At 52.6% G+C, this 12,021-nt stretch overlaps 1 protein-coding gene across 2 annotated transcripts in view; it reads right to left on the reverse strand.

The window, feature by feature from the left end:
- BIN3 (bridging integrator 3) overlaps nucleotides 1-11,376 on the reverse strand; it is a 37,149-nt gene extending 25,773 nt beyond the window's left edge. Inside the window, exons 1-2 of one of the 2 annotated variants that reach the window (XM_080360384.1) lie at nucleotides 11,349-11,376; nucleotides 1,196-1,244 (exon numbers count right to left, since the gene is read on the reverse strand). In XM_080360384.1, the coding sequence (XP_080216510.1) occupies nucleotides 1,196-1,244; nucleotides 11,349-11,356 (57 nt within the window). In that variant the 5' untranslated portion in view covers nucleotides 11,357-11,376. Of the gene's footprint in view, nucleotides 1-1,195; nucleotides 1,245-1,727; nucleotides 1,839-11,348 lie in introns of those variants that run through there. The other variant, XM_080360387.1, reaches the window with a different exon arrangement.
- Nucleotides 11,377-12,021: the final 645 nt, after the last annotated feature.

Below are 12,021 nucleotides of genomic sequence, written 5' to 3' on the forward strand. Positions count from 1 at the left end.
AATGTGGGGGCTCCCGAAATGAACTGGAAGGGGTGTGAAGAGCTGAGGCTGGTGAGCTGGATGTCCCGGGGACTGCAGACAGCAGCACTTCCCCCCGCCAGAGAAAGGGCAGCTGAAGAGACGCAAAAACCATTGAGGAATTTTACTAGTCCTTGTCTTCATTGCTTGCCTGGCTTAAATTTTGTACTGACAGTTTGGAGCTGTTACAGAAAATTGCTGCTCTACGGCAGCAGACAACTAACCAAATCCTTGAAAATAAAACACGGCAAACCAAGACACCAAGGGAGTGGTGGAATTAGCCCTTTGCCTCCGGGGGAAAATGTCATGTCCCAAGGAGAAACTGCCCCATAAACACGAGTGCCCACGCAGGCTAAGGAATTAGCAGTGATGAGCGTCCCGGAGAGGAAGGATCAGAGATGTCAGTCTGTTGGAGGGATTAGGTCACCGACGCCGTTATAAAGACAAGGTCTCCACCGCGCTCGCTGCCGGGCACTTATTTTAGAGCAGGTAGGCAGGTTAGTTTTTCAGGGACAGCTACTGTGAGGTCCCACAGCTTCTTTTTTCGCACAGGACAAAGGCAAAGACCATCTGCTTAAGGAGGGAAAATACCACAGCCAGCTGCGAGCAGCAGCACTTGGGCTACGAGTCTCAAAGACACGAGAATACAAAATGCTTTTTTAATTTGCTTTTAAAGCAAATGCTGTGCAGCACAAATTAATTCACGCCCGAGCACTAAGCATCTCAGCTTATAAGCCTTTCTTTGGAAACAGTTATATTCAGCGATCTGAACCACTCCTCCTCCTCCATCTGCTCAGAAAGGATGAACAAACAAGCCATTGCTGAAAGAAGGAAGGAAGGAAGGAAGCCCGTTCAGCCATCTCCGAGGAAAACTGTGCCAGCCCAAAAGAGCTCTTCCCCTCGCCACCACCCAAAAAGCAAAAAAGCAAAAAAAATATTAAAATTAAACAGATCCCAAACCCAAAATACTCTCCCCGGTTGGGGCTCCCCCTCACTCATCGCACGAGGAACCGAGAGTTGGTCACACGCGGCAACAGGTTCTGCTCGCTCACATCTCCCTCCCACGCGCGCACAGGCACACGCTGGCAAAATGGGACGAGTCAAAGTGCCGGCTTGACTCATCAGCCACATGATCAAAAAGCTGGAGCTAAAAAAGGGGCAAAACTGGTTTACTCACAGTCTTGGGTACAAGCTGTTTCTTGGGCTGCCCGATCTTGAACGGTATCCTGGAAAAGAGAGGAGAGGGGAGGTGTGAGCGAGCGGTGATGGTTTCAAACGGGCAGCCCCGCGGGTCTCATGCTGGGTGATGGGTTTTGGGGTGAGAAGGGCTGGTTTCGGGGCAGCAACACCCCTTTTCTGTGCGGCGTGGTCCCCCTCCCAGAGCTGCTGCCTCCCAGCATCTCCATCCTAGGAAAGCAAATACACGCGATGGATGCTCCAGGCATTCCTTGGCAAAAATAAAGCAGTTGAAGAACACGCTCTGTTTAAAAACAAATCCGAAGGGGAGGGAAAAAATAAATAAAGAAATAACAAACCCTGTAAATATTTAGAGAGAGGGTATTAAAAAAAGTAACAAGGCGAGTGTGTGGAGCTGTGAGCTGCTTCAAAGGATTTCTCTGGTACAACAGCTGTAGGAGCCGCTCACCTGCCAGCACAACAACCTTCATTCTTAAAATCTTTAATATGGTTGCTAGTCAAATCTGGGTTACCTGAATGCTTTTCCCCACGCGAGCGAGCTCAAAGGTGAAGAGTACTCCAAATAAATTACACAACATATGTATGGGTGGCTGGGTCAGATGGGTACAGCCATGCAGCCGTCCTGGAAATAATTGGATTTCTTTCACCTATCAGTGTAATAAAAATCCAGGAATTCAACTGCTGTTTTCAATGTATTTCAATGCGCTGCTTGGCTAAAGCATCTTGTCCATAATCTCCCGATGTTTTCTGCACTGTACAGCTTTAACTGAAAAGGGAGAATTGGGCTGGTGATGAAATGCAAGTGTCTTCTCCCAGGGATGCCTTGGTGTCCCGTTTCCAACCGCACCACATACTCCTTGGGAAGGTGCCCAAGTCCCTCTTGGACGAGCCCAAATTCTCACACTACCCCAAAAATGTGGATTTTAGAACTTTAATTTTAAAAGCACGAATTCCCCCTCACCAGCACTGCTGTAACACGGCTCAATGGGACGACTAGAACCCCCCAAATATTTCTATTACCATAATATGATCGGTGTGGATCTATCTGGCGTTAACCTCACTCCTCCTTTTACTAATAGTCCCCAAGTCCCATTTTATTTCTTCTTGGAGTTCACCACTACAGCATTTCACCTCAAAAGCAAAGCTGCACCATTTTCTGCCTTCAAATTAAACGTAACAGCCCGAAAACTACTCGACCACCAACTCTAAAAGGCTCAGAAGAACGTGGATCTTAAAGACCAGAACACGAAAAGCAAAGATGATCCATTTATGGCCTAAAAGCCCCAAAAAGCAACACCACGCAATGGGAGAAAGCGTTTGCGACGAGGCCACGCGTCATCCACGTCGATGAAGCAAAATCCAAGATTATCCACCAACCCGACCCCCATTCTTGGTTTTTCCACCCAACGGTGTAATTAGGGCCGGTAAGGAGCTGGGGCCGCGGCCCGTGCGCACCTAAGGCAGCACCGGCCAACCTGAGTCACCAGCTTTAAATGTAAATTCTTTTCTGGAGAGCTTCCTGTTTATGGTTCTCCAGTCCGGCCGACATAATTTGAGGTTGTTAACCCTTTCCAGCCCCCCTGAATCACGCTGCTTTTATAAACAACCACTCCTCTGGGGTATAATTACCCCGTCAATAACCGGCTGTGTGGTGCCTTACAGGAAGAAAGCAGGAAAAATATGGATCTTTCTCTTTGTGTTTTCCTCCACAGGTCAAATATAAACCGAAATGAGGCGCCTCCCGAGCACAGGCTGTGCCATCCGCAGCCGGGTGCCGTCACTCGATGGTTTTGGAAGCAATGGCATCAACTTATCTCGGTGGAAAGAGGAGAAAAAGACGGGTTTGATGCAGGGGATTCAAGGAAAAAGCATTTGCAGGACGAGCCGCGGCGGCTGCTGCGTTTAGGATGGAGTTAAGCTGGGTTCTAATGGGAAAACACAATTAAAATCAAAATCAAAGCGTTACCTGCGCTCAACCTTCCCCTCCGCCTTGTCCGGCCAACCCTGACGGGGTGAATGTAGAGAAGCAACCCCGACCGTCGCTCTCTGCGGGCAAACTGGGTTAAATTAAGGCTATTTTGGTGATAAGCGAGGGATGCGGGAAGGTGAATTGGTGTTGGTGAGTGGGGGGGACGGGGGAAAGAAAAACAAACCCCAGTTACTTTCTTCCAGAACAAAAGAAAAGTCATTGGAACACTTCACAACAGCACAAACACACTTTGAAGCGGTAAATATCTCTATTAGCATCGTGATGCCGCTTGGCTAATTATGTCTGTCTCGGTAAAACCTCTACAAAATAACCCTGCGCAAGTCATGTGTATTCGACAATTTTTTTTTGAGATAATCTTCTTGGTTTCTGAATCTTTGCCTTTTAATACAACTCTGGGGGGTGGGGAAGATGCATAAGGCAGTAAAGGAGATAAAAAAAGACGAGAAATATGGATTTTATCTGAGCTTTTACAACAAATGGATCCACCCTGCGCTTCCAAACTGCTGCGGGCACCCAGATTATGTGTCCTTCTGTGAGCTGGTGTCCCAGGCTCCGAAATGGGGGGACAACACACACCTGATACAGCAACGTTACAACCATTCGCTTAAAAATCAAGGGCTGCCGGGTGTTTTATTCTGTTAAGGAAATGCATAACGCAGATTGTATAAGCTGGAGAGATTTGGGTTGGTGTCTCTAAGTGGATTACCAACGCGGCACCGTTGTCACCGTTACCTTAAAAGCCGAGCACGTGTCTCCAGACGCCGAAGAAAAACCAGAATCGGTGCATTTTTTGATGGGTTTTTTTGCTCTCTCATTTCTGCTGAGCGAGAGAAAGCCGGGGTTGTGTTTGGGGTGTGAAATCCCTTGAAATGCTGTTCCTGAAGAGCGCGAGCTCCGCTGAGTCACAGCCGGAGCCTCCCCAGCCCCGTCCCCCCGCAGCCCAAGCCCCGCACCCCCCCGGGGACGTCACTCGGAGTTTGGGGGTTCGGCTGGGAGGGAAAAGGGCGAAACACCCCAGGGAGGGGGTGGGAAAAGCCGAAAAGTAGGGAAAAGAAGTGTGGGTGGAGAGAATCCTGCAAGCTTCTACGCGCCATGCTCAGGAACCCCAGGGAGGGGAAGGTGGGAGAAGCCGTGGTTGATTTTCTCTGAAGTTTCCCCGGCAATGTCGTCTATTTACTCGGCTTTTCCACGTGCAAACCACACGCACCAAAGCGGTTGATTCTTCTCTGGATGCACAGGAGAGTTGTGAACAAACCTCGCGAGTGGAGAAGGGGGAAATGCAGCTCGGTGAGGTCTGCGGGGAGCTGGAGTTTCAAACGTCGCTCCCTCTCCCCCGAAACGCGGGCGCAGAGGAATTGCCGGCGTGAATCACAATCAGTGCTAATTTAGGGATGCGATGGTCCTTTTGCCGCATTGGACATCAAACCTTTGCTCAATCCCCAGCCCGGAGCAGGATGGGGAGCTCGGGCAGCGTTTGGATAAACAATCAGTGGATGTGACTGTTTTTCCCATCCGAAAAATCACTTTACAAGCCCTAATCAGGCCCCAGAAGACTCCCAGCAGATAAGCAAGGGATAAGCACCAAGCGTTTTCACCCACAGCTGATAAATCACTGGGGATGCTGAGCCGCTTGCTGCTCCCCCAGAGGCTGCGGAGGGATGGATGGACGGATGGATGGATGGATGGATGGATGGATGGATGGATGGATGGACGGACCAGCAGCACAGGAGGGAAAGGGCAGGGAGAGCTGCAGCCGGGCCGATGCACTCGCTCACTCCACATTTCAGAGGTTAATAACCCAGAAACTTCGGAAAAGCGACACCAAAGCTCTGGCAACCGCGCACCATCCAAATCAATATTTCAGCCGTGGGTGTTTGCCAGGAACCGGCGGGTCTGAGCGCGGTGTAAACTGGTGGTTTTTATGGGTAACGCCACCAACCCAAGTCGTGTTTTGCGAGAAGTGCCCACTTCCCGTGGAAACTTTCAGGGCTTTTTTCTCTCATCGAACCCCAGCCAAGCCGGCGCAGCCTGGATTTCCACCAGAGCTTTTCGCTCTTTGAATGTCCACCCAAAATCTCAATTCTTTCACCAGAAAGAAACATCTCTCTTGCCTGCAGACAGAAGAACAACCCCCCATGCTGCCAGGGGTCACCCCAACCCACCCAATTCCCAAATATTTCATGCTGATGCTTCAACAAAATCATCCATGGAAAGCTGCTCATCTATGAAGCCCAAAACACCCCAGAAACAGCCCCTGGGGGCCCTTCCCTGTTCGTGGCGAGTCCTCCCCTTTGTCCAGGCTGGACTGAGCTCCTGCGCGGCAACACGACTCGGCTCAAGGTGTTTGTGTTCCTGCAAACATCCCCAGGAAGGTCGGGAGCATCCACGGAAGGATAAGAACATGGAGGGCATAACATTCATTTTCTTTTTGCCATTATTGAGTTAATTTGAGGGAGAAGCCTGAGGGAGCTTCTCCTCCCCACAGCGCGGCTTCTGCACTCAGGTGCGCGCCGCTACAAGACATCGGTGTTTGGAAAGCGTTCTGAGGTGCGATACGGGAAAGCCAGGACAATCTGGAAGTTCAAGGGCAGCTGTGCCCATCATCAGCACCTGCTGAAACGGGACTCATTATCTCATTAGTGTTCCTGAGTCCTAACAAGCGCTGAAGGCAGCGCCCAAGGAGATGCGACGCACGCAAGGACCAACCTGCGCACCCGGACCGCGGGTCTCGTGACTTTCGGCTTCGTAAAAATCCTGAAAAGCTGCAAATCTGTGGCACCCCCAGATATGGGGGAGATCCAGGAGGGAACCAGGGGGATCCAGAGGGGATCCCAGCCCTGCCCAGGTGAGAAAGGCAGGAAGGCAAGCGCGGGTTAGACACAGATCTCCAGCATCGCTCCGGATGCCTCGCTGGAACCGTGTCCATGGAAACCGCATGCACCGTCCCACCCCGCTCCCCCCGCCTCGCGGGGACTCATGGCAACCGCTCCAAACACAGTAAAAAAGGGAAAAAATTATTCAAACGGATCACAAACAGCTTATGTCGAGGGAGGTTCTGCGCCAAATTCTGGTTCGGGTTTTCGGTGGGGAGAAGGGAGGTCACGGGGTGGCGAGGGGCAGGGAGAGGAGCGACGCGGGGAGATAAAAGCGCCATCCCTATGAACTTGGAGGCATTAAGCCACAAAAAGGTGTCAGGGAGAGCCCCTGCAGCAGGGGAGAAGGGGGAAAGACGTAAACATCCATTTTATGTTGAGGAAAACAAGGCGCTTTCCTCGACTTGGGCAGCGGAGACGTGTGCCCGAGCTCTCCGGGGCAGGGGCCGCTCGTATCTCTGCATCTCGCACCAAGCTGAGCAAATCAAAACTAATGTCAGAATCCACTCTCCCACCCATTCCAAGATGAGCATGAAAAAAAAATATAATGATATTTTACTCACCCATCAAAAGAAAATTACTCACGCCAGGCGCGTGGGCGAGCAGAATTTTGCAAGGCTGTTTTAGGCCTTGACTGTGCTACAAAAATATCCATTTTAAGCATAGTTGTGAAACACGGTTGTGGCTCAATTATAACACTGGGTTTTTAGCTACCTGTACAAAGAAGGCGGAAAAAAATCATAATTAAGAAATAACCACGTGCTAACTGGGCTCCGAAGACCACGCTGGGTCCCACGATGTCCCCGTGATGGATGCTGCGAGGAGCCGAGGTGCTGGCTATTCAGTTTCACCGTGAAAATACCTCTGGGATGTGCAAACCGCCTTGCACGGGCGCTACATGGGGTTTTGGGATGTGCAAACCATCTTGCACAGGTGTTACACCATGTTTGGGATGTGCAAACCACCTTGCACGGGTGCTACACGGTGTCTGGGATGTGCAAACCGCATTGCACGAGTTCTATACGGTGTTTGGGATGTGCAAACTGCCTTGCACGGGCGCTACATGGTGTTTGGGATGTGCAAACCGCCTTGCACAGGCACTACACAGTGTTTGGGATGTGCAAACCGCCTTGCACGGGAGCTACACAGTGTTTGGGATGTGCAAACCGCCTTGCACGGGAGCTACACAGTGTTTGGGATGTGCAAACCACCTTGCACAGGTGATACACGGTGTTTGGGTTGTGCAAACCGCCTTGCACGGGAGCTACACGGTGTTTGGGATGTGCAAACCACCTTGCACAGGTGCTACACGGTGTTTGGGTTGTGCAAACCGCCTTGCACGGGAGCTACACGGTGTTTGGGATGTGCAAACCACCTTGCACAGGTGCTACACGGTGTATGGGATGTGCAAACCACCTTGCACGGGCACTACATGGTGTTTGGGATGTGCAAACCACCTTGCACGAGTGCTACACAGTGTTTGGGATGTGCAAACCGCCTTGCACAGGTGCTACATGGTGTTTGGGATGTGCAAACCACCTTGCACAGGTGCTACATGGTGTTTGGGATGTGCAAACCACCTTGCACAGGTGCTACACGGTGTTTGGGATGTGCAAACCACCTTGGACAGGTGCTACATGGTGTTTGGGAGCCACATGCACCTCGCTCACCACTTTGGTATCCGGTTGCTTCATCCAATCTAATTTTATCCCATGCTCATCTCCACATCCCGGTTTCATTGAAACCCGGAGCAGGGGGAGCGTTCCTGTTGGGCACGAGGCGATTTGAGCTCTGAAAAATATCAATATTGATTTGCCGGGAAGAGAACGGCGCCTTGGTTTGTGTTTGCATCGCACCTGCCCAACGTGGCCACAGCACAGCTCCGAAGAACCACAGAAAAGAAAATAAACACCCAACAAACCCGCTTGTATGTGACAACCCACCTATCCCTGCCACCTCTCCTCTTTCTTCCCTCGCAAAAATCCACCCAGCCAACCACTTTCTGAGACAAGCAGCTCCTCTTCTTCACCTCCATCCCTAAATATTTCGCAACATACATTCACAATAAGTCTGGATCCCACCCCATAAAGATCTGGGGAGCTCAATCTCACACAAGCACACAGTCCCACTCCCGATTTCCAAGTGGTGCCAGCTCCTCAGTCCACTCAGCAAGAGCTCCCTGCCAAGAGACATATGGTTTCGCAGTCCGGCATCAGCAACCCCCCCGTGCACAGCAATAATCCGCTGCGGTGCAACAACACAACACGTGCTTCGCGCCGCCTCACTATCAACATTTGCTTCACATATTTTTTTTCTCCTGGTAAATACCAGCTGTTGCAGCGGTGCCGAGAGGCAGCACTTGGATATTGAGCTGTCACGCCGCTAAAAACCCCCTTTAACGTTTGTAAAATCACCTGCAGGAGCTGGGAATTTAGGAGGTATTTAGGAGGCTGGGTAGGAGTTGCAACAGCATTTGGTTTTACACGGTTCCGTGAACCTTAAAAAATCCTTTAGATCCTCACAAATTAAACACTTGTGGTAATTGAGGGTGATGATACAGTAAAAACCATCACTCTATTTCTCTTATTTTTTTAAAAGGACTGATGGCCACGGTAATCCATGGAGTATTTTCAACTTTTTCCTCCAAAACGCGTGGCTGTGGGGGACCGGTGAAGAAGAGGAGGATGCGGATGTGTTCAAGGGACCCCCATCCATGGCGTAAAACCTAAAGAAAGCCACCAAGATTTCGAAAACATCTCATCTGCCCATGCTAGGCTGTCTCCCAAAACAAGCCTACTCCTGCTCTAAATAAAGCTCAGCCTAGAAAGACAGCACTGCCTAGTTGCCTTGGTGCAGGAGTCGGGAATTTGGGGGGCTGATCCAGTCCCTGGCACTAGCGGGTGACGCTTTGCTCCCCAAAGCAAAGTTTTCATGTGTTGGTACCACGGGAAAAAGGTTAATTAAGGTAACAAGCGCACAGAAGCAAAATTAGAAGCAGAGTTATGTGTTGCTTCCCCAGCGTGACCTGCAGGACCGAGCTGAGGATGAAGCTCTATCCTCTCTATCGTGTGTGACAGGCGACCCCTGAAAAAAGGGGGTTTTGATCAACACTGCCCCGAATTTAACGCTGGAGAGAGACGCACGCGTGAACTAAGCAAACACAAAGCAACCTCCCGCCCCGCCGGGCTGGAACAAAGCTCCTGCCCCTCCGAGCAGCGGCATCGCGGCCGCGCACGTTTCACGCTGACGTTTGAGGAGCAGGACACGACCCCGGCACAATCGGTTCCCCCTACGCCGGCATTTATTACCGGGAGTGTAACCCCTCGCTGTGGGGCGGACGTCACTCCGGCCACCCCCCGTGAATGGGGCGATTCATCCAGCTGCATGAACTGTCACCCAGGAGGGCCGGCAGGGACAGACGGACAGCGAGACCGAACTGAGAGCGATTGTGTCCCTGCCACGCCGCCGGGTCCCAGCCCCTCGCACTCGCGCGTAAGCGGAGCCATGAGGCGCCGAAGCACTGACGCTGCTGGAGAAGAAAGAGGAGACTCAGATTGCAGCAGAATATCAAGTCCTCTCTCCCTCATTCCAGCAATGACCTTTAATTCTTCCCCAGAAAAAGGCAACAACACCCGATCTCTCAAAGCAACACGTGTATCGTAAGGAAGCCATAAGCTCCAGTCCCCAAACGATGTCCCTGGGGAGCAGCGTGGTCGGACAGACACTGGGAAGCACAGGGGGAAGCGATGCCACTTTGCACCCCAATTATTCCACATCCATCATGTGAAGGGAATATATATTTCTTATATCTCGAAGCAGGAGAGTAGAGCAGGTCTCTTCTACCACACAGTTTTCCAAAAGCACAGCTCACAAGGGCAACCCAGGTGAACGGCGGCTCCGAGACCCTCATTAACCAGCCCTGGCTATAATTGCAGCTGCTCGAAGATGAGTAAAGCAGAACAAAAAATTAACCAGTGGATAAGTGTGTCTTTATAAGCAAAAGGTCTCATTTTAACAGGTACCTGTGTGCGCATCGTTATACTGTTGAATTATGTTTCCAGAACACAACTTCCCCCGCTCCCAACACAAAACAAACCTTCAGTTTTCACCAAACTCAGCCTGAGATTGCCAGGCAAAGGAAGGTCTTTTTCTCCTCAAACCAGCACATCCTCCACCTGTTGCCCTACGTGACGATCCAGGATGAGAAACCACACACAGCGGCCAAGATTAATTCCTAATATAACGGAATAAGCGGTGACAGGACGTGCAGGAGCAGACCAGAGACACCGCCACATCCAACCTGAGCCCTTCACAAGTCTCATTCAAACACACGCAGGAACTTATTTCTTCTTTAACAAAAAAGCTTTAACGGAGCCGCAGGTGGGTTTTACAGAGATTCAGACTCACAGAGCCATCGGGGATCTTTGGGGACCCCTCAAATTCCCCCAGCAGTGCCTGGGATGGGGCAGCGAATCCGGCTGTGAGGAGGTGAGGGGAAATGGGGAGACAACAGGGGACAATGGGGATAATAGGGGGCAAGGGGGAATAACAGGAGGCATAACAGGGGACAATGGGGAGACAAGCGGGGGTTACAGGGGACAAAGGGGGATTACAGGGGACAAAGGGGGGACAAGGAGGGATAACAGGGGGCAAGGGGGGATAACAAGGGACAAGGTGGGGACAAGGGGTGATAACTGGGGACAAGGGGGGATAACAGGGGACAAGGGGGGATAACAGGGGACAAGGGGGGGACAAGGGGGGAAAACAGGGAACAAGTGGGGGGATAACAAGGGACAAGGTGGGGACAAGGGGTGATAACTGGGGACAAGGGGGGAAAACAGGGAACAAGGTGGGGACAAGGAGGGGAGAAGGAGGAATAACGGGGGACAAGGCGGGGACAAGAGGGGATAACAGGTGACAAGGGGGGGTCAAAGGGGTGGGACAAGGGGCTCTGCCTGTGCTTCCCCCTCACCCAGGACAAAAGCCAGGCCGGCCTCAGGTATTAAACACCCATATACTGCATCTGTGCCTACATGGGGCAGCTACACCGGGATCAAACCCGGAGAGACCGGGCCCAGCACCGGGGCCTACACCGGGGCCCCCCGAGGCCTCCAGCGCCCGCGCTGAGAAGCCGAAGCCTGGCGGCCCGAGCGCCGCGGTGAGCCGGGCCGAGCTCCGGGGGGTGTTGGCGACCCCCAGGCCGCTGTGCCGAGGGGTCCCCGAGCGGGTCCCCGGGGGCTCCGGGCCCGGCCCGGGGGTCCCGCACTCACCAGCTCATGGCCGCCCAGCGCCGCTCCCGGAAGTGCCGCCGCCTTGGCCCCGCCCCTTCCGGGAGCGCTCTTCTGGAGGGGCGGGGGCGTTAACGCGGTGCGTGTGACGTCACGGAGGAAGGGCGTGACGTCACGGGGCAAAGCGTGTGGCTACGGGACGGGTGCGGGGGGCGAGTGGGGAGAAAATACTTCAAATCCTCCAGTTTTGGTGCAAAGTGTGGAAACGGGGCGGGCGGTGCTGGAATAAAGTAACAAAATACACCAAAATGCCCCAAAAAAACGGGAGCGGGGAGGATGGGGGGGACAGGAGCACCCCAGGGTGGGCGAGGGGACAGGGCTGTCCCCAAGCTGGGGAGCCCCGGGAACGGCAGCAGGAATGGATGGGAGGTGCGTTTTGGGGGGAAGCAGCAGCACCCAGTTTTGGGGAGAAAACCCCCAAATTGGGCTGCAGGAGGTTGAATGGGGCGGGGGGTGGGGTGGAGCGAAGCTGTTTTGGCGACCAACCCCCCCACACACCCCACATCCTCAGCACTGTCCCCAGCAGCCACCAACAGCTGTAACCCCGGAGGGTCCCACCCCAAGTTTTGGGGAGAAACCCCCCGCATTGGGCTGCAGGAGGTTGAATGGGGCTGGAGGGGGGGGCAGCGAAATCTTTATGGCGACCAAACCCCCC

The sequence above is a fragment of the Nesoenas mayeri genome (genome assembly GCF_963082525.1).
Source record: "Nesoenas mayeri genome assembly, chromosome: 27".
Taxonomy (NCBI): domain Eukaryota; kingdom Metazoa; phylum Chordata; class Aves; order Columbiformes; family Columbidae; genus Nesoenas; species Nesoenas mayeri.